This window comes from Rhinolophus hipposideros (genome assembly GCF_964194185.1).
Source record: "Rhinolophus hipposideros genome assembly, chromosome: 12".
In the NCBI taxonomy this organism is placed as follows: Eukaryota; Metazoa; Chordata; class Mammalia; order Chiroptera; family Rhinolophidae; genus Rhinolophus; species Rhinolophus hipposideros.
In genome coordinates, this window is record NC_138058.1 from 846,417 (window position 1) to 871,985 (window position 25,569).

Consider the following 25,569-nt stretch of genomic DNA (forward strand, 5'->3'; position numbering starts at 1 on the left):
GGAAGGGCCTCTAGCGGGTCGTACCTGAATCCAAATAAAGCATCTAAAGGACCTTTCTGGGTTTCCCTTTTAGAAAGAATCACTTAAGTCGGCTCTTATCCATTTCTTCAGAAGCCTTAAAACAGGTTTCTCAATAGAGATTATTTGGCTTAATTTAGGAAGGTATGAATCAGCAAAAATAAAATAGTTGTCTGGCACCCTTTTTCTTAAAAACTAATTCATCTTACAGTGGCCCAGAGTTAAGCTTTGTATAAACAGACAGCCCCTAGCCTCGACACTTACAAATGACTTAAAAATAACTCACCCACCACCACCAGAGGGCTGAGTGTCTGTATCATGGGAGTTCTTGTGTTTTTTATAAAAATGGAGTTTTTAAATAACCCTGTCCGTCAGAAGTGGGAGAAGGAAGAAAGATTTATAAACCTGTAGCATTAAGAGTCTCACCCACAAATAGTGGATTTTTTTCATATCAGTTTGTTATCCTGCCTTAAAGTTCTTATTTGGGTTAAACCAAGATCCTTTGGATTTTTGCTTAGCCCTTCTACTAATTCCAAATATAATGCCTATTCATGATAGAAAATTTGTGAAATATAGAGAAACACAAGAATAAAAACAAAATGATTTTTGACCTACTACTTTATAAAATGTTTGTATATAGTCTCTGTTCAAATACATTTACTGTTTATGAGATCATACTTTCCGTGTTGTTCTATGATCTGCTTTTGGGGAAAGTGGTGGGCTAGGTGTCATTGGATCTGGAAAGTTTGAACTACTCTGACCTTTGAAATCTGGTGTGAATTAGTCGCCTTCTAGGAGTGAGAACTTGGGGTGACAACAGCAGGATGATGGTGGGGTACATAAAGAACGTGAAGGATGGGGCTGGGAAGCCTGAATGGGGTGTTAGAGGGTTGGGGACAGGAAGTGCACTAAGGTGGAAAATGCCAGACACACATCATCTTAAACATCCACGTCAGATTTTTCATGAAAAGCAAGCTGTCAGCTGAGCCTTGAATTGACAGCCTTCCAGCCCTCGCCATGAACATGGTTGTCACTGATGATTTTTAGGAGAATTCTCGGAAGGGTCCAGGGTTCTGAGAAAATGCCCTTCCTGGATCAACTTCACTTAGCTCCTGAGATGTACAGCAGTGCATTACAGAAGCACTTGGTGAAGAAGGTCCATGTGGCCAGTGTAGCCCCATTGCGGACATGCTGCCTTACTTGGGCCACCTGCCTGGCCCATTTCTCCGGGGGAGGGCTTCTCTCCCAGCAGACTTTAATATTTTCTTCCTCAGGCAATGGAAGCTTCAAGCAGCACAGCACACCTCCAATCTCAGCTGACAGGAAGTTCAGAGCTGATTAATTATCCTAGTTACACATATGTATGATGTTAAGCTGACTGCTGAATCTTCTCAAAATAAATAATAACAGTAATATATAAATTTTTGCCTAGGGATAACCATGGGTTCCGGAATAAAAAGTAATGTTCATCTATCCCCACTCACCCTGGACAAGTGCTGCAGTCCTGCTCTGTAGTGGATTTTTATAGGTAACCCAGAAACTGAGCCTGGTTTGGACCCTAGTTTCTATGACAAAAGTATGTTAGCAGAACCTTGACGTTGGTAAGCCTGAGATCTTTGGCATCTCTGTATTCGAGAAGCCCACCAGTGGTCTGAATCCCAAAGGGCGGCTGTGTGCTGCCGGCCCTGCACGCTACATGGACAGGTGCTCTGGCCACATTTGTTGTCTGCTCCTGCCAGGCGGAGCCTCAGCCGGTGCGGAGTCAGGACAGGCTAGGAATGCCTGGGGAAGCCAGCTTAGGAAGACACAAAGCTGAAATTGAGGCACGGCCAGTGCCCCTACTCTCTGCTCCCAAAAAAGGGCTTGAACTTGAATTTCCCTCTGTGCTTGTCTTTCAGTTGTTTAGAGCTGCAGTACCCATCCCCACTGGAAAGTAAACCACGGAGAAACCTCCCAACCAAGATCCCTCTCCCAACTGCGTTGACGAGCAGCTCCAAACCACGGGGTTCCCAGAAGACAAAAGGTACTTTCTTCTTGGTCCTACAGATGCTGCCATGATTGGTTATATCGGCATTGTTAGTTTGTCATTTACCAGTCGTCAGTCATGGTTACTCATGTAAACGCTGCAGCCGTCTTCCCGTCCTCGGTGGAAGGTCCCCTGAAGCAACCTGAAGAAGGGAACTACCCCGTTAACAACTTCCTTTTCTGGTTCTGTGCAGGGCCACATAAGTTAGTGGAGACCAGGCCGCCTGCCCTAGCCAAGTTCCTCCCAGGAAGTCAAGAACTAGGCAACACCAGCAGCTCCGAGGGTGAAAAAGACTCCCCACCGCCAGAGTGGGACTCGGTGCCGGTCCACAGACCCGGCAGCTGTAAGTGTGGGCACTGGGGCCACGCCGGGCAGGATAGCTCTGCAGGAACATCTTGCTTTCAAAGGAGACTCAGTATCTGGCTTGCTGGAGCCAGCTTGTACTATCAGCAAAAGCCCATTGTTAACCGCGCTGCCCGTTGTTGAACTGTTGGAGTGTATTTGGCTGTAGTGAGAGTGTACACCAGAGAAACAGCAACGATTCACAGCGCGGCTTTGGGTGCCCGGACGCTGGTGCCCCAGCACTCCACTGCCCAGGGTCCCCAATGGGAAAGCCTGTTTGGAGCAAGGGATCATCCAGAACGTAACCCTTACCTGCCTCGCTCCTTACCCTTACCGTATAGCTGTTTCTATAAACATCAACTTACTCTCAACTTCCCCACATCTCTTCCATAAACTACCTACACAAAGGTTTCATTATTTTCTCCTCACTTGCTTCTTGACCTTGTTTTTTGGATTTCACCTGCAGTAAATCATGATAGCAGCACAGTCTAGTAAAGTAAGGTAGAGGTCCTCGCCCAAGAGAAGACAACAGAGATGAGTGCAGGGAGCCAGCGGGCTGAGGGCAGGACTCGGGATGCAGAGGGGGCCACCTTGGGACTGGCTGGCCTGCACGCACTGCACTGTTAGACTTACGCATATTTGGCCTGTTTGCACCAAAGGTAAAATCAAGGTTTCACAACAGGATTCTCTGCGGTGAGGGGATTTACATGAAGATGAGTAATTGAAGCCTCATTAAGGTGGATGGAAGCAAAGGACTTAGAAATTCCTGTGTTGGCCACAGGTGTGGGCAGTCCATGAGGGGGATGGGTCACTTGTGGGGATGTGGGGAGGTCAGAGAAGGTGCCGTACACGAGGTGGCAAGGGAAGTGTCAAGACCCTCATATAAATAATGGCCCAACCGTGTAGCTGTGGTGTCAGGTAGGCACACTGCTGGGGGGCTTGCACGGAGGGCCAGGGGTGGAGAGATTGAGCAGGGCTCAGACAGGCGTTTAGGATGGGCCTGAGCTTGGGTGTCAGGTCAGCAAACAGCAGAGCAGATGAGGGAAGGGGTTGGCCACATCAGGAGTGAGAGTGGGTGGGGGCAACGTGGACGGTCAGAGACAACTCTTGAGGCAGATACAGGTGGCTCTCAAGCTGGGGCGTGGTGGTGTCAGCAGTCAAGGACGGGTAGCCTTACCTAGGCCCTGAGACCTGGGGTCTGGGGAGAAGCCGCTGGTATGGGAGAGGAGAGAATCACAAGGCAGCCCCCTTCAGTCTGGAAGTGAGAGAACAGACTCCTCAAGGGCATCGGAGTAGAGCAGGCTGTCCTCTCTGTAGGCAGGGGACCGGGAAATGCACAGAGCTAGGCAGGGATGAGAAATGAGGGCAGTGGCGCTGGGTAGGTGTGCCAGGATAACTGGGTGAGTGGGCAGCCTCAAAGATGGGAACCCATGGAGACTGAGTTCACAGAAGCCCGCACCGTTTTTTATGCGTCTGGATCATGGTAGCTGGACCAGTCCCAAGGTACACGTGGTGGACGTGCAAGGTGATGTCTTTTTTTTAAATACTCTTTTACAATTTTTAATTTTTAAATTACAGTTGACCTACAATATATTAGTTTAAGGTGTACAACATAGCGATTCGATATTTGTATGCCTTACGAAATAAGTACCCCGATTAATGTGGTATCCCCTAATACCACACATAGTTATTACCACCTTATTGACTATATTCCTTGTACTGTACTTTCCATCCCGGTGACTGTTTTGTAACTGCCAGTTTTTATTTTTTAATCCTTTCCCCTTTCACCCAGCCCCCAACACCCCTCCCACTTGGTAACCATCAGTTTGTTCTCTGTATCAATGACTTTGTTTTTGTTTTATTTTGTTCTTTAAATTCCACATATAAATGAAATCATATGGTGGTATTTATCTTTCTCTGTATGGCTTGGTTCACTCAGTATAATACCCTCTAGGTCCATCCATGTTGTTGCAGATGGTAAAATTTCATTCTTTTATATGGCCAAGTAATATTCCAGTGTATATATGTGCCATTTCTTCTTTATCGATTCGTCTATTGATAGACATTTAGGTTGCTTCCATTGTTTGGCTATTGTAAATAGTGCTGCAGTGAACACGGGTGCATATGACGTCTGACAATTAAGGTTGCGAACTTGCTACGACGATGTTGCTAACCTTTTGATTAATAATCAGAGGGATTATTCATTATGAATTTGTACCAACTGAACAAACAGTTAACCAAGTTTACTGTTTGGAAGTGCTAGAAAGGCTGCATGAAAAAGTTAGATGACCTGAACTTTTTGCCAACAATTCATGGTTCTTGTACCAGCTCACATGGCACTATCTGTGAGGGAGTTTTTAGCCAGTAAACAAATAACTATTGGAACACCCTCCCTATTCACCTGATCTGGGCCCCAATGACTTCTTTCTTTATCCGAAGATAAAGGAAATATTAAAAGAAAGACATTTTGGTGACATTCAGGACGTCAAAGGTAGTACAACAATAGCTCTGATGGCCATTCCAGAAAATACAACAGTTCTGATGGCCATTCCAGAAAAAAAGTTCCAAAATGCTTTGAAGGATGTACTAGGCACTGGCATCGGTACATAGCTTCCCAAGGGGAGGACTTCAAAGATGACTGTAGTGATACTCAGCAGTGAGGTGTGTAGCACTTTTTCTAGGATGAGTTCGCGAACTTAATTGTCCGATCTCGTATGTCTTTGAAATAGTGTTTTTAGATTTCTTCAGATATAAACCCAGAAGTGGAATTGCTGGGTCATAAGGTAGTTCTATTTTTAACTTTTTGAGGACCCTCCATACTGTTTTCCACAGTGGCTGCACCAGTTTGCATTCACCAACAGTGCCCGAGGGTTCCCTTTTCTCCACAGCCTCGCCAGCACTTGTTTGTTGATTTTTTGATGATGGCCATCCTGACAGGTGTGAAGTGGTATCTCTTTGTGGTTTTTATTTGCATTTCTCTGATAATTAGTGATGTTGAGCATCTTTTTATGTCTATTGGCCATCTGTATGTCCTCTTTGGAGAAAGGTCTGTTCAAGTCTTCTGCCCATGTTTAAATCGGATTCTTTTATTGATGTTAAGTTGTATGAGTTCTTTATATATTTCGTCTTTAACCCCTTCTCGGATGTCTCATTGGTGAATATCTTCTCCCATTTAGCAGGTTAATGGTTTCCTTCACTGTGTAAAAACTTTTTAATTTGATGTCATCACAATTTCTTTATTTTGTTTGTTTTCTTTGCAAGAGGAGATATATCCAGAAAAATATTACTAAGAACAATGTTTAAGAGTTTATTGCCCATGTTTTCTTCTAGGAGTTTTATGGTTTTGGATCTTACATTTAAGTCTTTAATCCGTTTTGAGTACATTCTTGTATGTGATGTAAAAAAACAGTCCAGTTTCTTTTTTTTTTTTTTTGCATGTATTTTGCAGTTTTCCCAGCACTATTTATTGAAGAGACAGTCTTTACCCCATTGCATATTCTTGCCTTCCTTGTCATAGATTAATTGACCATGGGTTTATTTCTGGGCTCTCTGTTCCATTGATCTCTCTGTTTTTAATGTTAGCACTATGCTGTTTTAATTTCTATAGTCTTGTAGTGTAATTTGATATCAGGGAGGTAATACCTCCAACTTTGTTCTTCTTTCTCAAGATTGCTGTGGCTCTTCAGGGTCTTTTGTGGTTCCATATAAATTCTAGGATTGTTTGTTCTACTTCTGTGAAAAATGCCACTGGTATTTTGATAAGGATTGCATTGAATCTGTAGATTGCTTTGGGTCGTATGGACATTTTAATGATGTTAATTCTTCCTATCCATGAGTATGGTATAGCCTTTATTTGTATCTCCTTCGCTTTCTTTCTTCAATGCCTTGTATTTTTCTGAGTACAGATCTTTTATCTCATCCAGTTCTAGGTATTTTATTAAATTCATTCCTAGGTATTTTACTCTCTTTGATGCTGTTATAAATGGGATTGTTTTCTTAATTTCTCCTGATAGTTTGTTATTAGTGTATAAAAAGGCAACTGATTTCTGAGTATTGACTTTGTATCCTGCTACTTTTAGAACTGAAATGAATTCATTATAGTTTTTTTGTGGAATCTTCAGGGTTCTCTCTATATAGCATATCATATGCAAATAATGATAGCTTTACATCTTCCTTTCCAATTTGGATGCCTTTTATTTCTTTTTCTAATCTGACTACTGTGGCTAGGACTTCTGATACTGTGTTGAATTAAAGTGATGAAAGTGGACATGCTTGTTTTGTTCCTGATCCTAAGGAGAATGCTTTTAGCTTTGCCCCATTGAGTATGACGTTAGCTGTGGGTTTGTCATAGATGGCCTTTATTATGTTGAGGTATGTTCTCTCTAACCACTTTCCTTAGAGTGTTTATCATAAGTGGATGTTGCTTTTTCTGCATCTGTTCATACTATTATATATTTTTTATCCTTCATTTTGTCCATGTAGTGTATCACGTTAACTTATTTGCAGATACTGAACTAACCTTGTATCCCGCGAAGAAATCCCACTTGTGGTGTCAGTCATCCCTTCTCTTTTATTTCTGATTTTTATTTGGGTCCTCTCTCAGTTTCTCTTGATGAGTATGGTTATAAATTCCGTGTTTCCCTGAAAATAACACATAGCCGGACCATGAGCACTAATGCATCTTTTGGAGCAAAAAATATAAGACCTGATCTTGTATTATGTTATGTTATATTAATCATATTATATTATATTACATCATATTATATTATATTATATTATATTATATTATATTATATTATATTATATTATACCGGGTCTTATATTAAAATAAGACCGGGTCTTACATTAATTTTTGCTTCAAAGGACGCATTAGAGCTGATGGTCCGGCTAGGTCTTATTTTCAGGGAAAAACGGTTTTATCTTTTCAGAGAGCTACCTCTTGGTTTTATTGATCTTTTCTATTGTTTTTTAGACTCTATTTTGTTTATTTCTGGTCTGATCTTGTTCCTTCCTTCTACTCACGTTAGGCTTGTTCTTTTCTTAGTTCTAATTTAGTTGTAATTTTGATGTGGTCCTAGGAGGAGGAGAGCGTGGCATTTACCTACTGTGCATCTTGACACGTGTTTCTGTTTAGTGAGTGCAGAAAAAATATCTCATAACACTAGAATTTTTTCTTTAAAAAATTTTTACAACAGCTGTGTAGACATTACCCTAAAGGGCAACAGGACTATATTAATAGTTTGTATCCTTGTAAAGCAGGGATGCTGGAGCACAAGGTTTTACGTGGCAAACTTGGGGATGTATTGCCCACGGCTCTGCACCTGCCACAGTTGTGAACGTGTGTGGAAGCACAGAGACTTGCAGTCCCACATGTGATTTCCCCTGCCTATCCCTGAGAGACATAGGACACAGGGAAGAAGACCAGACTTGTCCAGGAGATCTTGCACACACAGCAGAGCAATGGGCCCCGCCGGTGATTCCGGGAGGGCCCCGTAATGCAGAGAGAAGCTGCTCCCTTAGTTTTCTTTAAGCCTTTGAACAGAACACACATAAAAGGTTTTGTTTTTCTGTAGAGGTTTTTGTTCTGTATGGTATCAAGTAGAACACCAAAAGGAACTGATTTTGAAGAGTGAAATACCACATTAATGAGATCTTTTATTTTTACTTTCCAGCTACCGATAGTCTTTATAAACTTTCTCTGCAAACCCTCAACGCAGACATTTTCTTAAAACAACGCCAGCCCTCGCCGACGCCCGCCTCTCCGTCCCCGCCCGCCGCACCCTGCCCGCTCACATCCCGCAGCAGCTACAGCAGCATCGTCAACAGCAGCTCCAGCAGGTAGGCCCCCCGGTCGCTTCCTGTTCCTTGAACAGGTAAGTGCTCCAGAAGCCTGGAGCTGCCTCCCGTTGAACGGAAACGCTCAGTGGCCACGGACTGCTGTCCTGTCTCGCCTCCTGTGTCTGCCACTGACAGTTGTTCCGCCTTTCACCTGGGGTCAGTTCCCCCTAAATGCCTCCATGTTGGTGCCCGACCCCAGCAGCACCCCTTTCTTCCCTTAGCTTCTCTTCCCCATGGACTGGAAATGCGTGATCTGACTTATTAGAATTAGGTTCTCAGTCACGAGTCAGCGGCACACTCAGCAGTAAGTGGAGTGCACTGGAGAGGTCCTGGGAGGCTCAGGGAGGGGTTGATGGCATTTGTTTGGACCTTACGGCAGTTTAGCTCAGTTACCAAGGCAGGGTCTGGAACAGGACTGCTGCTGCGGCGGTGCTGCCACGGTGACATGCCACAGCCAGGCGGGACACGTCAACCAGCACTGCTCACTGTGGGCACAGCCACACGTGTGTGTATCTGACTTGTAGAGTACGATCACCGCAGTGACAACTGTGACCACATGCTGGCACTCTTCTCGGCACCACACAGCTGTCACAGCATCTCATCCTCCTAGCAAGGGCGGGTTAGGGACTGTCACCACCCCTGCTCTGCACATGAGGAGGTGTCCCTGCCTGCTTTTGAACTCTTTCCAGAAGAGGCAGCAGCTGCTGAGGCTGGGGGAGGCTGCCCGGAGCTGCTTAGCCCATGCTGACGGGAGGTGGCTTTCTAAGGACGGGTTCACTTGTGTGTTGTGCCCTGCCAGGCACTCACGTTCTCCTTGTTCACTGCTTAGTGGCCCCCTTTCCTAGTGCTCCTCTAAAACAGCTTTCCAGTCCTGGGCTCTTTAGTGGCCTTGTATTTTCCTACCCTCCGCCCCCCACCTTCCCTCTACCCCATCTGACTGCACAGTTGGAGGTCCAGAGCATTTCCATGGGCCAGCCGCAGTGCAGGTGCTGGCTGCATGGGTTCAACCATATGGGAGCCACAGCCCTAAGACAAGTGTCCCCCAGGCCTCCAAGGGCAGTGCTGACAAGGAATGAGTTGTTCTCTGTTCCCCTTTTCCTTCAGTGACCCTAAAACCAAGCATCCAAATGGAAGCAAACACAAATTGGCAAAAGCAGCCTCGCTCCCCGGCAAGAACGGCAACCCCACTTTTGCTGCAGTCACGGCCGGGTACGACAAGAGCCCGGGTGAGTGGCCTGCTGTCACGGCCTGTCCCAGCAGGACTGTGGGCATGGTGGGCTTACCTTGGGCCTGATTGCCTTTGATTGATTGAGTCCATTGTTACAGGTGGGAATGGCTTCACTAAAGTGTCCTCAAACAAAACAGATTTTTCCAGCAGCCTTGGCATCTCACACACTCCTGTTGACAGCGACGGCTCAGACAGGTACAGTAGACCATTCCAACCCAGCAGAGGTGGAGAGGCTTCTCAGGTCGGGTTGGCACCTCCATCCGTACCCACATTTCAGGCATGTTCTTCCGTAGATGAAAGTTGGCATTTGTCAGAAGTGGTCCAGGCCTCTGGGAGAACCTGACTGTGGGTGGAAGCAGGCAGCCCGGTTGTCCTCTGACAACGGAAAGGAGGCGCATACCACACACCTCACCCAGCACACAGCGACAGTCGTGTTCCCGTTTTAAATCAGTTCTCATCCTTCTCTGTTACTTTGACTTCCTGTAAGAAAGGATGGCATCTGATCATTAGAAACACAAGAACAAAAATGTATTTGAGAGGAAGGAAATTTGAGCTAATAGTAGACAATTTATAGTAAATTATTGGCCATGCCACTTTGTTGACCCAGAGCCCCTGTGGTGGGCATGGTGGCGTGTGAGTGCCTCGCTTCACCTTCCCAGATAACAAGTCATAATAGACTGTCAGGAAGCAGAGACCCAGTTGTACCTGCTCAGCGTTAAAAATAAAAAGTAAATGAGTCCTGGATTTGAAATAGTTTAATAAATCTTCCATTACCGAAAAGTAAACATAAGGAAAAAAGCTCTTTTTACTGTAAAACTTACTTTGCACAGTCTCTTGGCCTGTGATAAGACACTCTGGAACTCTCTGTGCCTTAACCCTCTATGGTAGAGAAGCTATTTCCCAGTTCTCCCCTCTGTCTTTAATGTTTAATGTTTGAGTAACCCCAGTTGAAGCAGTACCTCCAGTTTGTGAAGCCGGACTTAATGGACCTGTTTCTGCTAACCGTCATACATTTTATTGCATTTCCTTCTTGTAACTTTTAGCTCGGGTTTGTGGAGTCCTGTCAGCAACCCCAGCAGCCCTGACTTCACACCCCTCAATTCATTCTCCGCATTTGGGAATTCTTTTAACCTAACCGGTGGTGAGTGTTTAACACTAGACCTGTAACTAATAAGCCTGTGGCCAAAGAAGGGAGGTAGTTGATGTCTAGTTTTGTGTGGGGAGAAACATGCTGAGATAGAGAAGCGGCATGATTGTTGTGGACCAGACATTTCTAAAAGATACATGTCTTTGTGCTTGCAGTCAGGCACCAGTAGACATAAGATGTGTGGGCTGACCTCAGAGAAGCAAGTCTGTTCTTACTGTGCTGGGTGGATGCGTGGGGCCAGCAGGAGCCTGTGGGAAGGGTCCCCTCTCAGCCTACAGGTGCAGGCTCGCTGCTGTGTGAGTCCTGCTCGGTGTGTGCTTCACAGCACTCATTTAAGAGCTTCAAGAAAGGATTGTGTGCCTGAAAGATGACTCCTGGCTATGCTGGGGCTCCTTACCTTTCCTTGCTGGCCAGAATTAGAGGCATTAGCATTAGCTGTGGTCGTAATGTTAGAGTTGAGGGATGTTTGCATTTGATGTCACCCAGTGAGAGGTTGGGACGAAGTATGCAAACCATGTGTCGTATGCTTGAGTTCTGGGGAACTTCCCCAGGGCCCCACCCTCCAAGCCCCACCCCAGTGTGGTGGAAACTGACAAAGTAGTTGTGACGGCTCCAGGTGAGCGGAGGTCGGATAAGTGCCACTGAGGGAATGCCCCATCCTCTCCTAGGTGAGCACGGCAAAATAAAATACAGACTTGATAATTCTGTCCTTATTTTCAGAAGTTTTCAGCAAACTTGGATTATCTCGATCATGCAATCAGGCCTCACAGAGGAGCTGGAATGAGTTTAGTAGTGGCCCTTCGTACTTGTGGGACTCTCCAGTGACGGATCCCAGTCCTTCCTGGCCAGCCAGTTCCAGCTCTCCCACCCACACGGCCACAGTGAGTACTCTGGGCTCACTCGTCTTTATTGCCACTGGCAGTTATTAACAAATAGCAGTAGCAGTTTGGAAGGGGTGGCTTAGTACTGTTGTTGTCTACTTGCTGTGTCTCTGTATCTGCCAGACTGACTCATCAGTATTCTTTAGAGTGTTACAGTCCAGAACTTAGGGGAAGAGGAGGCTTCCAGTCAAGATGGCAGAGTAGGTAAACACTGTGCTCACCAGGTCCCACAACCACATCAGAATTAACTAAATAGATTAGATAGAAATAGGTAGATAGAAAATAGATAGAATAGCCATCATTGAGACCACCTCAAGTCTAGCTGAACAGAAGTCCTATAATTAAGCACATACAGAAGAAGCCACATGGAGACTGGTAGGTGGGGCAGGGAAGCTCCCCCAACCCCACACTGAGCACCCCAGCCCTGGACTCCAGTGCCGGGAACCGGAAACCCCCACAACACCTGGCTGTGCAAACCAGCAGGGATTGCATCCCAGAGAGACAGAGGGCTGCTAGAAACCAAGACTGCTCTTAAAGGGCCTGCACTCACACACACACTCTGAGTTCCACCTCTGGGTCAGCAGCTCTAAAGGCGCCAGGGACATACGGGGACGAACTAAATTGAATAGCTTTCGGAAGAGGGATGAAGGACCAAGGTTCATGGCAGCTATCTCCAGGGACAGAGCTGCTGGCTCATGACATTGTGCCTTTGTTGAACTCTCCCCCTACCCAGCCAACCCTGCGTAGGTGGGCGACAAATCTGAGCTCTTTATTAACCTGGCTAACATGCTTTGTCCCACCCTGATGATGCCCTGAGACCCCACCCAACTCACCACAGAACCTCTTGCAGGGGCTCCTCCACACAAAAGCCTTGCCTCAGTTTGCACTGTAGACTTTCCTAAAATTTCTCAAAGGTCCACAAACCCCAAAGAAGCAGCAGCTGGCCTCTGTGTGCCCGGTGCCTCTTGCTAAGAAGCCCTAAGCCCGGCACAAATGGAGACTAGTCTCAACTTGCATTGTAACGCCCATCGGGGGTCTCACGCTGGCTTAAGCAGCTGCTAGCCTTGAGTTGGAACACAGCCTCAATTAAGTAGCCACAAACCAGGCACAAGTGGCAGATGGTCTCTGCTCATATCGAGGTGCCCACCAAACAGTCCCAAGCTGGACACAAGTGGCAGCTGGCCTCAGTTTGCAGAATCTACTCCCAAGGGCTCCAAGCCCAACACAAGCAGCAACCAACCACAGGTTACTTTGTAGCTCCTACTAGTGGCCCCAAGGCAGGTTCAAGAGGCTCCAGACCCGTCACATCTTGTGGTCAGCTTCAGACCCCAGAGAGCACCACCCAACCAGTTCCACAAGTGACAAACCCAAAGGGTGCATTCGGCTGGCACCCCCGCCTGGTAAAGCAACTCCTTCTCTGGGGTCAGCCCCCACACAACAGCTTGTCCACTGTGGTCAAATCCAGCCCTCACAGCCAGTTGTCCTGAGGGTCAATCCCACCGATGTGCCAACAGCAGTCAAGGCTCATCTATACCAGGAGAGCACACACCACCCACACAAGGGACACACCTGGAACTCGGGACCAGGGAGACTGCACACTGGGCCCCGTGGGACACCTACTATATAAGGCCAGTCTGCCATGACCAGGAAATGTAGCAGATCTACTTAATACATAGAAAGAAACACAAGGAGTAGGCCACAGTGAGACAAAGAAACATGTCCCTGATGAAAAAGCTTCCAGGAAAACTCCAGAAAAAGAACTAAAAATGGAGGCAAGCAGTCTTCCAGATGCAGAATTCAAAACACTGGTTATAAGGTTGCTTAGTGAACTTAGGGGAAAAATAGACTGAACTCAGGGAGAACTTCAACAAATATATAGAAGACATAAAAAAGAACCAGTCATAAGTGAAGAATACAATCAGTGAAATGAATGCACTAGAAGGAATCAATAGCATATTACATGATGAATGATCTGGAAGGCAAGGTAGCAGGAAACACCCAATTAGAACAGCAAAAAGGAAAACAGAATTTTTAAAATGAGGATCATTTAAGGGGCCTCATCAAGTGTGCAACATTTGCATCATAGAGGTACCAGGAGAAGAGAGAACAAGGGATTGAAAACCTATTTGAAGAAATAATGACAGGAAACTTCCCTAACCTGGCAAAGCGAATAGACATACAAGCCCAGGAAGCGCAGACAGTCCCAAACGAGATGAACCCAAACAAGCCCACACCAAGATACATCACAATTAAAATACCAAAGTTTAAAGATAGAGAATCTTAAAAGCAACAAAAGAAAAGCAGTTACTTACAAAGAAGCTCCCATAAGACTGTCAGCTGATTTCTCAACAGAAACTTTGCAGGCCAGAAAGGATTGGCATAAAATATTCAAGTGATGAAAAGCAAGGACCTACGACCAAGAGTACTCTACCCAGCAAAGGTTATCATTTAGAATTGAAGGACAGATAAAGAGCTTCCCAGACAAGAAAAAGCTAAAGGAGTTCATCTCAACCAAACCAGTATTACAAGAAATGTTAAAGAGACTGCATTAAGAAGAAAAGATCAAAAATATGAATAAGAAAATATAGGAAAGAAAACAATTCTCAAGACAAAGGCAAACATTTAAAAGCAGTGGATGGGGCCGGCCCAGTGGCTCAGGCGATTGGAGCTCTGTGCTCCTGACTCCGAAGGCTGCCGGTTTGATTCCCACATGGGATGGGCCAGTGGGCTCTCAACCACAAGGTTGCTGGTTTGACTCCCGCAAGGGATGGTGCCCCCTGCAACTAGCAAAGGCAACTCAACCTGGAGCTGAGCTGCGCCCTCCACAACTAAGACTGAAAGGACAACAACTTGACTTGGAAAAAAAAAAAAAAGTCCTGGAAGTACACCCTGTTCCCCAATAAAGTCCCGTTCCCCTTCCCCAATAAAATCTTAAATAAAATAAAATAAAATAAAAGCAGTGGATGAACCAATTACAAAGCTAGTACAAAGATTTAATGACAGAAGTAGAAAGATATGTGTAATTACAGTAACAACTTAAGGGATACACAAATAATGACACAAACATGGAAGGGTGAGTAAAAATTGTAGTGATTATAGAATGTGTCTGAACATAAGTGACCATCAACTTAAAATACATTGATATAAATATAGCTTAGGAAGCTATACTAGGAAGCACATGGTAACCACAAACCAAAAATTTACAAGAGATATACAGGAAATAAAGAGTAAAGGAATCTAAAACATAACACTATAGAAAGTTATCAATATACAAAAGAAGACAGCAAGAAAGTAAGAAAGTAACAGAAGAACTACAAAAACAGAAAACGATAAAATGGCAATAACTACATACCTATAAATAATTACTTTAAATGTAAATGGACTGAAGATTTTGAGCAGAAGGAAGGAAATAAGATCAGAGCAGAAATAAATGAAATAGAATCTAAAAGAATAGAAAACATCAATGAAACCAAGAGCAGATTCTTTGCAAAGATAAAACTGATAAACCTTTATCCAGACTCATCAAGAAAAAAGAGGACCCAAAAAAAATCAGAAATGAAAGAGACAACTGACAGAAATACAAAGAATTATAAGAAAATACTACGAGCAATTATATGTCAACAAATTGGACAACCTGGAGGAAACGGACATATATTCCTAGAAACATACAATCTTCTGAGACTGAATCAGAAGGAAGCAATATCTGAACAGACTGATAACTACTAACAAAATGGAATCGGTAATCAAAAAACTCCCAACAAATAAAAGTCCTGGACCAGCCGGCTTCACAGGTGAATTTCACCAAACATTCAAAGAGGTATTAATACCTATCCTTATTAAACTATTCCAAATAATTGAAAAGGAGGGAAGTCTCCCAAACTCCTTTTACGAGGACAGCATTACCCTCATACCAAAATAAGACAAAGACACTACAAAAAAAGAAAATTATAGGTCAATGTCCCTTATGAACATAGACGCAAAAATCATCAACAAAACATTAACAGACTGAATTCAGCAATATATTAAGAAGGTCATACACCGCGATCAAGTGGGATTTCTTCATGGGATACAAGGTTAGTTCAATATCTGCAAATAAGTTAACGTGATACACTACATGGACAAAATGAAGGATAAAAAAGGTACGATTATATGAACAGAAAAGGCATTTGGCAAAATCCAACATCCATTTATGATAAAAACTCTCAGGAAAGTGGTGATAGAGGGAACATATCTCAAAATAATAAAGGCCATATATGACAAACCCACAGCTAACATCATACTCAACGGGGAAAAGCTAAAAGCATTCTCCTTAAGATCAGGAACAAAACAAGCATGTCCACTTTCAGTACTTTAATTCAACACAGTATTGGAAGTCCTAGCCACAGTAGTCAGATGAGAAAAAGAAATAAAATTATCCTAATTGGAAAGGAAGAAATAAAACTGCCATTATTTGCAAATGACACACTACTATATAGAGAGAACCCTAAGAATTTCACCCAAAAAAAACTATTAGAACTAATAAATGAATTCAGTAAAGTAGCAGTATACAAAATTAATATTTAGAAATCAGTTGCATTTGTATACACCAATAACGAGCTATCAGAAAGAGAAATTAAGAAAACAATCCCATTTACAATAGCATCAGAAAGAATAAAATACCTAGGAATGAATTTAACCCAGGAGATATAAGATCTGTACTTGGAAAAGTATAAGACATTAAAGGAAAAAATTGAAGAAAAAGAAATAAATGGAAGCATATACTGGGCTCGTGGATAGGAAGAATTAACGTCGTTAAAATGTCCATAGTGCCAAAGCAATCTATACTTGTAGATTCAGTGCAATTCAGTGCAAATACCAGTGGCATTTTTCACAGAACTAGAACAAACATTCCTGGAATTTATATGAAACCACAAAAGACCCAGAAGAGCCACAGCAATCTTGAGAAAGAAAACCAAAGTTGGAGGTATCACCCTACTGATATCAAACTACACTACAAGGCTGTAGAAATCAAAACAGCATGGTACTGGTATAAAAACAGACACATAGATCAATGGAACAGAACAGAGAGTCCAGAAAGAAACCCATGCCTGCATGGCCCTTTATGTAAAGAAGGCAAGAATATACAATGGGGTAAAGACAGTCTCTTCAATAAATGGTGTTGGGAAGCCTGGACAGATACATGCAAAACATGAAACTGGACCACCTTCTTATACCATATACAAGAAGGAATTCAAAATGGATTAAAGACTTAAATGTAAGACTCGAAACTATAAAACTCCTAGAAGAAAGCGCAGGCAGTAGACAGAGACTCTCTGACATTGCTCTTAGCGATAGTTTTTCAATATGTCCACTCTTGCATGGAAAACACAGGAAAAAATAAACAAATGGGACTACATCGAACTAAAAAGTTTTTGCACAGCAAAAGTGCGGTTGTCCGCCCCGCTTAAGTTCTACCAAGTCCAAGGTCGGGCTGAATGCAGCCCCTCAGGCCCAACAGAAGCTGTGATCGGTAGGAGGGGAGCGGGGCGGGGAGCACCGCTTTTTTTCTGATAAGCACCTGTGTGTTCACCTAAGCTTTCTCATGTGCATTTGTTTGCTTTCAGCTAAATGTTTCTGTGAAAAGCATGCATGCTCCAGAAAAATATTCTTACCAAGGGAAATGATCACTGGCTTTAGCTTTCACAAAATTATGACAAAGATATCGTCCGACTATAATTACCTCTTCATTCTCAGGAAACTAAGTTAGATAAGCAAGGTTTAACGGTACTAGTTTTAACTTCATATGTGTAGACTCCAAAGTTTGTCTCCATCTGTAAGCATTTGACTTGTCTTAAAGGCATCTCATCCTTAAAACAGCTCCCGGCTGCGCAGGCCCCACTGTTCCAGTCTCCCACAGAGGGGCCGGCTTCGTGGCTGTCGGCTGGGACTCTATTTACAGGGACAGGCAGGGCTGGATTTGGGTCCTTTAAAATACCATGACCATGTGCTCAGACTCTGGAGGGCTATACCTATATATAGCACATTTGTTTTAAAACAAATTTCACTGTGGCCCAGCCCATTTTCCACATCCCCCCACACCTGCCTGTGTCGGGGTCACACCTGGCCACCTGTCCCGAACCCCACGCTCACACCTTGTTGTGTCGTGTTTTGCCAGTCGATCCTGGGCAACAGCAGCAGCGTGTGGTCCAGCACTCCGTTCAGCAGCTCCATCTGGTCCAGCAACCTTAGCAGCACCCTGCCCTTCACCACTCCGGCCAGCACGCTGACCGGCATTGGCCTCCTGGGCACAGAGAGCTCTGCTCCTCACAGCCCTTCTGCCTCCGCCCCAGCCGAGGATTTGGGACAGACCTACAACCCCTGGCGCATATGGAGCCCCGCAATTGGAAGAAGAAGCTCCGACCCGTGGTCGGATTCACACTTCCCTCATGAGAATTGCAGTTAGGCACACACAGAAAACCAGTGGGCCCCTCGTCTAGGTCATATGCCAGCTTCTGAGGCGGCGCTGAGGCTCTCACTGCTGTAGCACCCCACTCCCCTCCCCCATCTGTGCGAAACAGACTCAAGCAGGGCAGGCTTGGACCACTCGCTGCTTTTGGATCTTTCTTGCAATTATGATAACGTGAGATTTGCTGTTGTGCTTTAGAGAAAAGTCTGGACTCAGCCACAAACTCTCTTAAGACCTGTACATCTGAAAACCTTTACTGTTACCAATTTTCCACCGCCAGTCTTCTTCCATTCTTTATTTATCTGTAGAAATATAAATTTGCCATTTCAGCTAAGGAAATAATTTGAGTTGATTCAGAAGTCCTGGCATGTGACAATTTTATTAAATTACCAAGTATTAAGTTTGGTTTTTAATAATTTCACAATATTATGCACCAAGATCTGATTTTAAAAATGTATGAGGACTTTGTGCTGAAAAACAGAGTATTTTTTTAAAACAAGGCTGTCCTGGTTTAAAAACAGATTACAGAAATGTAAGTCAACTTGAAGAACAGTGTTTGAATGAATGTGAAAACATTCATTTGAGACCATCCGCATTTTCTGTGCTGTTTGTACTTGAGGTATGTAACATTTGTATACCTGAACTTATTTTAAAGATAAACCGAAATGCACATAGCCCAGTCTTGGTACAAGATTGAATGTGTATTTCTTTAAAATACAACTTTGTGTTGTACTTTGAAATAAATGATGCTTTTTTCAAAAGCCTTGAATTGTTGTGTGTGTTCCTTTTTATACATGCAAGGTGCAGGTGTATTGATTCTCCCACACCCAGGTAAGCTGTGCTCACTCACTTCTGTGACATTTGATTTATCACAACTGGAACCTCTGCAGTCTAATTAAATTCTGTGTATTTCCATGGCAATCACTGAAGGTCCTTAATAGAAAAAGTTTACACATCTGAAATTTATGTTTCCTTTTAAATAGAAGTGTGTTGACTCCTTTCCAGTTTTAAAACCCCTCTCTCAACTTCTCCAAATGGTAACTGTCCACACATAGCAGGCTAGTCTGGTATGCCAGGATGCATTGATGGGGTTATCTTTCAGAAAGTTACCTGCTCCAATTTGCTCTTATTTCCAGTCAGTTTTAAAGCCAGCCTTTGGACCCACAACCTTTGCTGGGTAACCAGGAGAAGCTAAACATAAATGTTGTTTGATGTCAAGCACATCCTGAAGAACTCCAACCATCCCCAGGAAGGTCAGAGTGGTTCAATTGAAACCTTGTACTCAGTGGTATTGAGTCCGACTTTTTCTCTGCTTTACACCAAAACTGAGCAAACCAGCCACACCGCTTCTCTACTCTGTGGTTTGTCCCTTGAGGACACCAGAGTCCTCAGGGCTCCAGGTGGACCTGGACTGGTAGTCTCAATGGCAGGGTCTGCTGTGACACTTGCAAAGTCAGAACACACTTAAGGCACGAGAATCTATGCTAAAACAAGTAATACGGTGTTACAAAGCTATGAAAACAGATGAGCGTCATGGTAACCCTCATTTACAAAACGGAAATGTTGGTACATTTTGCCTCCATCAGGGTACCTTGGGTTCCTAAACTTGCTCCTTCATAAGAATCACCTGAGACTCCCAGATGGCTGCCTCTAAGTTCTCATTGTACCCTGGCACCCCAACTTCTAAGACCTGCGCCTGAGGGACGAGCCCCCAAAACCTCTAGCTTTGGAAGCCAGCAGGGCATGCATCCACACGACTGACAGACTCTGCCACCCCAGGGTCCAGTGCAGACGCAGCCAACTGAAAAGTGCCCAGATTTTGCATGATGGAGGCTTACTTGCTTATGTTAAAGCATCGGCCTGAGGGGCAGGCCTCTAACATATCCATGTACCTACTGCAGTACTCTCCAGAGACAGGCACCATCTTTATCCCTCTTTTTCACTCCCAAGTCACCAGTATCTTCCAGAAAGGTGCTTGTATACTTATCTGGTGCCCAAATTTTTGTGGCTGCTGCCCAGGGAACACCTCTCGATCCCCTGGCGCTGGTCACCAGAGTGGCTTTCATCCATGGGCCCCACAGGACGGTAACAAACAGAAGGAGTTCTTCACTGGCTATCACTGTGGGGCACAGCAGAGAGGCCACAGACTGAGGTACCAGGCTTTCTGTAAAAGTGGCCTATTAGCTCATTTTCATAGCTGTGGCCTGAGGGGCAGGCCTCTACACATCTAGGTGCCAATTATAATCTGCAGACTGGGGAGGACAGCTGAGGCCACCTCTGTGCTCTCCTGCCTTGCCCCAGGTCATCACCGTCTCCCAGGAAGGAGTTTGTTTACACATCTGGCACCCCAGCTTTTGTGTCTTGCACAGAGGACACTTCCTTGCTAGCCTGGCTCTTGTGCCAATGAGGTTTGTGTTCACGGATTCAACATGAGGATAGGAAATAGTTCTTACCTGGCTATCAGTGCAGAGGGAAGAGACAAAAATGCCCATCTCGCCATCTTCCACTGAAAGAGGTATATTTGCATACTTTAAAAGCTGCTGCCTGAGGGTATTGGTTTCCAGTCAGCCTGAATCTAGGTACTGACTGAAATCCTTTCCCCCTCCCGTGCCCCCCACATTGGGCGCCCCATCAACCACTGCAAGCCACCAAAAATAAAGTAGGCTGTGTGTACAGTCACACAGGTTATAGAAGTAGGGCTGGGTTGAATAATAAGCTTCATTTCCTGTGCTAGGCTACTCCCACAAGACTGGGAGAGGTGACTGTTTTACCTAATGTACAGAAACCAACACAGAGAGTCAAAAGAAAATGAAAAAACAAAGTAAAATGTCCCAAATGAAAGAACAAGATAAAACCTCGGGAAAAAAATACCTTAATGAAATGGAGATAAGTGAGTTACCTGATAAAGAGTTCAAAATAATGGTCATAAAGATTGTTCACCCATTCTTCTCCTGAGCTCAGTGAACAAGTAAGAATTTCAACAAAGATAGAAAATACAAGAAAATACAAAAGTAGAAGTTACAGAGCTGAAGAACACAATAACCAAACTGAAAAGTACACTAAAGTGGTTCAACAGCAGACTAGATGAGATGGAAGAAAGGATCAGCGAGCTTGAAAACAGGGCACAACTCACCCAGTCAGAGCAGCAAAGAGAAAAAAGAATAACTTAAGGGACTTATGGGACGACATCAAGGAGACCAGCATTTGCATTACAGGAGTCTTAGAAGGAGAAGGGGGAAGCAGGCAGAAAACATATTTGAAGCAATAATGGCTGAAAACTTCTCTAACTTAGGGAAGGACACACAGATCCAGAAATCTCATAGATTTCCAAATAAGAAAGCAGCAACAAGACACATTATAATTAAAGTGTCGAAAGTTAAAGACAAGGAGAAATATTAAAAGCAGCAAAACAATTTGTTACATAAAAGGAAACCCCCAAAAGACTATCACCGATTTTTCAGCAAAAAATTTGCAGGCCAGAGGGACTGGCAAGATATAGCCAACGTGCTGAAAGAAAAAAACTGCCAAGAATACTCCACCCAGCAAAGTTGTCCTTCAGAATTGAAGGAGAGCGAAAAAGTTTCCAGAGCAGCCAAAGCTAAAGGAGTTTATCACTACTAGACAGGTCTTACAAGGCATGTTAAAAGGCATTTCAAGATTACTGGGTAGTGATAGGAAAACCTATGAAAGTACAAATCTCAGTGGTAAAGGTAAATACAGAGGTGCCACGAAAACACACACATGTTAAAAAAGGAAAACTATTAAAATTGTAATAATATATACCGATAACAATATATATACCAAATACAAGTCACGTTTGATTTCTACAATTACAAGAGGTGCTCAAAGTGGTTCCCATCAGTGTCCAGACACTTCTAATTATGACAGACTACTGCTTGAGCAACATTGACCAAACTGTCCACTTGCATACATTTTTTTGGTAGCCCCTATATATAGTAAAATTCAGAATAATCTAATGTTGTAAAGGTGGTGTGTTAATGTTATAATGGTGGGTTAAAAGTTTAAAAGATGAAAGTAGTAAAAACTATAATTTGTTATTGGACACATAAGATAAAAATATGTGTTGTCACACAGCAGCCTAGCAGACTGTCCCCCCCGTGTCTTTCCTTAAGGAAAGAAGAGTCTGTGAGACTGTGCATCTCTGGGGCTGTATATTTCTCTCTACTTAGTCTCCAAAAGAGGGTTTGCAGCCAATGACGAGTAAGATTCCCCACAGGGAGGGGGGGACAGCTCAAGCCAGGCGGAACCCCATGGAGACCCCCCCCCCCGATGAGCTGCCTTAGAAAGATCTGGGAAGGGGCCTTGTCTCCCCTTCCACCTGCCTGGGAAAAGCCTCTGCTGGTTCTGGCTTTCCCTTCTCACCTAATTGGGAGAAAAGTCTTTCGAGCGATAAGATTAAGCTCTCTCTGCTCAGCTCTCTGAAAGAATTTCGACATGTGATATATGTCCCTTAAGTCGCATACCTCACCTCAAGGACTTTGTGCTTCGGCTGTTTGGAGACCAACATAATTGGTTTGGGTTGTTTCTATAACGTGATAAATGAGTCTCACAGACTTGTGTCAGAAACACTGCTACTCCCTTGTATACTTATCAATAAAAACCACCAGTTGGCTTGATTCTGGGCTCCAATCTTTCATGACTGTGAGGCCCCTGGCCTTCTGAGATTTAACTGCATTAAGTCTCTGTTTCTTTCTTAAAAACTTAACCCAAAGCCTCCCCTTCTCGCACCCTCACTGCCTGTGTCACGCTGGATGTGGCAAATATGTAAATTGCAACATCAAAAACAAAAATGTTGGGAGGAGGAGTAAATATGTAGAGCTTTAGAGTGTGTTCAAATTAAGTTGTTATCAACTTAAATAGCCTGTTATAAATATAGGTGGTTTTATGTAAGTCTCATAGTAACAACAAAGCAAAAGCCTATAGTAGAGACACAAAAGATAAAGAGAAAGGAATCTAAGCATATCACTACGGAAAATCATAAATCAAAAAGGAAGACAGCAAGAGAAGAAAGGAACAAAGGAATCACAAAACAGCCAGAAAATGAACCAAGATGGTGCAGTAGGTAAACATTGTGTTTACCTTCTCTCACAACCACATCAAAATTACAACTAATCTACAAAACAACCGTTATTGAGAATTGCCTAAAATCAAGTTGAACTGAAGCCTTTCAACGAAGGACGTGCAGAATAAGCCACCTCCAGACTGGTAGGAAGGGCAGAGATGGAGAACGGGTCCCACGTGTGACCATTAAAGATTGGGAGAACTATTTCAGCTGTGGGGGTCCCCCCCCCAACCCCTAGAGAAGCAAGAGATCCCAGTTCCACCCCAGCCCAGGGTTCCAATGCCGGGGAAAGAGGTCCCCATAATTTTTGGTTGCGAAAACTAGCAGAGATTGTTACTGTGTGAGACTGAGTGTGGCTGCACTCCCAGGTGCTCCTCTTAAAGAGACCATGCACGGACTTAACCCACCAATGGAATCACTTGCTCTGAGCTACAGCGCTGGGGCAGCAACTGAAGAGGCAGCAGGGACAAATGGTGGGGCATTGAGTTGTCTGGCTTGGGATAGGGGCTGGAGAGGCGGCTTCCTCCTGGACAGGGGAGCTGGTGGAGGCCATTGTTTCTTTGTTGAGCTCTCCCCCTTCCCAAGGTGTGGACGCAGGCAGCCGTTAGTTCTCCATGCCCTGGCAATTTGAGACCTGGCCCCACCCAACTTTTGGGCTCACCCAGGCTGCTTTCAGTGGCTTTTTCATGCAGACCCCCTGCCTTGGATCAAGCTGCACTTCCCTAGGGTCTCTCAAAGGTTCGTAGAACCCAGACAAGCAACATCTGGCTTGAGCATGTCTTGTACTTCTGGCTGAGCAGCCCTAAGCCAGCACTAGTGGCAGCCAGCCTTGGTTGGCAGCTTGGCCTCTCAAGGCATTTCCAAGCACAGCACGGTGGCAGCCATCTGCGGATTTCTTTCTGGCTCCCACTGGGTGGCCCCAGGTGTGGCACAGGCTGTAGCTGAATTAGATATATGGTAGATCCCTTCCAAGGTGGTCCTGGGGCTGGCACCCCCAGTGGCCAGCTTTAAAATGAGCTGGCGCATCACCCAGCCACCTCCAGTATGACACACCCAAGAGACAGATTGGGCAGGCACCAGACTCCTGCTGAGGCAGGTCCTGCTCTGTGGGGTCAGCCCCTGCACAACAACTCGTCACTGTACTCAAGACCAGTCCTCACAACCAGTGAGCCAGTGAGCTCAAGGGTCAGTCCTTCACATTAATGTGCAGTTATCAACCAAGGCTCAACTACAAGAGGAGGGCACACACAACCCACACAAGGCACATACCTGGAGTGAGTGGCTCAGGTGACCAGAAAGACAGTGCCACTGAACCACACAGCACACCTACTACATAAGGCCACTCTACTAAGACCGGGAGACATAGCAGCCCTACCTAATACATAGAAACACAAACAGGGAGGCAGCCAAAATGGGGAGACAAAGAAACATGTCCCAAATAAAAGAACAAAACTCCAGAAAAAGAACTAAGCAAAACAGAGATAAGCAATCTATCAGACACAGAGTTCCAAACACTGGTTATAAGAATGCTCAATGATCTCAGGGAGAACTTCAACAGATAGAAAACATAAAAATGGAGACAGAAACCATAAAAAAGAACCTGTCAGAAATAAAGGATACAATAATGGAAATGAAGAATATTTTACAGGGAATCAACGGTAGATGAGATGAAGCAGAGGATCCAACAAGAGGTGTAGAAGATAAGGTAGCAAAAAACACCCAACCAGAACAGCAAAAAGAAAAAAGAATCCAAAAAATTGAGGAGAGTTTAAGGGGCCTCCGGGACAATATCAAGCATACCAACATTCACATCATAGTGATGTAGGTGATGTTGGATCTGCCGGCAGTTTCTGAGTGTGGGCCGGGATCGTGTCTTGTGAAGCCGAAGAATGGAAATATGAACCAGGGAGAGGCAAAACGTTTTAAAAAGAGGATAGTTTATTAGAGGCAGGAAAAAGGTTGCTGCTTTCAAGCAGGAGGGGGTCCCGAATAGGGGGTGCCCCATAACTAAGCTCTTACTTTTACTTTATTTATTTTTTAAAAGATTTTATTGGGGAAGGGGAACAGGACTTTATTGGGGAACAGTATGTACTTCCAGGACTTTTTTCCAAGTCAAGTTGTTGTCCTTCAATCTTAGTTGTGGAGGGTGCCATTCACCTTCAAGTTGTTGTCTTTTCAGTCTTAGTTGTGTAGGGTGCAGCTCAGCTCCAGGTCCAGTTGCCGTTGCTAGTTGCAGGGGGCACAGCCCACCATCCCTTGCGGGAGTCGAACCAGCAAACTTGTGGTTAAGAGGACTCGCTCCAACCAACTGAGCCATCCGGGAGCTCAGCGGCAGCTCAGCTCAAGGTGCCGTGTTCAATCTTAGTTGCAGGGGGCGCTGCCCACCATCCCTTGCAGGACTCGAGGAATCGAACTGGCAACCTTGTGGTTGAGAGCCCACTGGCCCATGTGGGAATCGAACCGGCAGCCTTCGGAGTTAGGAGCACGGAGCTCTAACCACCTAAGCCACTGGACCGGCCCCAACTCTTACTTTTATACCTTCCCTTGCCTGCTTGGGGAAG

The 25,569-nt window shown here is 44.5% G+C and overlaps 1 protein-coding gene across 2 annotated transcripts in view; it reads left to right on the forward strand.

The window, feature by feature from the left end:
- TMEM131 (transmembrane protein 131) overlaps positions 1 to 18,692 on the forward strand; it is a 174,562-nt gene extending 155,870 nt beyond the window's left edge. The window contains exons 34-41 of one of the 2 annotated variants that reach the window (XM_081068933.1): positions 1,917 to 2,041; positions 2,238 to 2,387; positions 8,059 to 8,224; positions 9,329 to 9,450; positions 9,551 to 9,647; positions 10,496 to 10,593; positions 11,320 to 11,480; positions 17,635 to 18,692. In XM_081068933.1, the coding sequence (XP_080925059.1) occupies positions 1,917 to 2,041; positions 2,238 to 2,387; positions 8,059 to 8,224; positions 9,329 to 9,450; positions 9,551 to 9,647; positions 10,496 to 10,593; positions 11,320 to 11,480; positions 17,635 to 17,922 (1,207 nt within the window). In that variant the 3' untranslated portion in view covers positions 17,923 to 18,692. The remainder of the gene's footprint in view (positions 1 to 1,916; positions 2,042 to 2,237; positions 2,388 to 8,058; positions 8,225 to 9,328; positions 9,451 to 9,550; positions 9,648 to 10,495; positions 10,594 to 11,319; positions 11,481 to 17,634) is intronic. The other variant, XM_081068932.1, reaches the window with a different exon arrangement.
- The last annotated feature ends 6,877 nt before the right edge of the window (positions 18,693 to 25,569 follow it).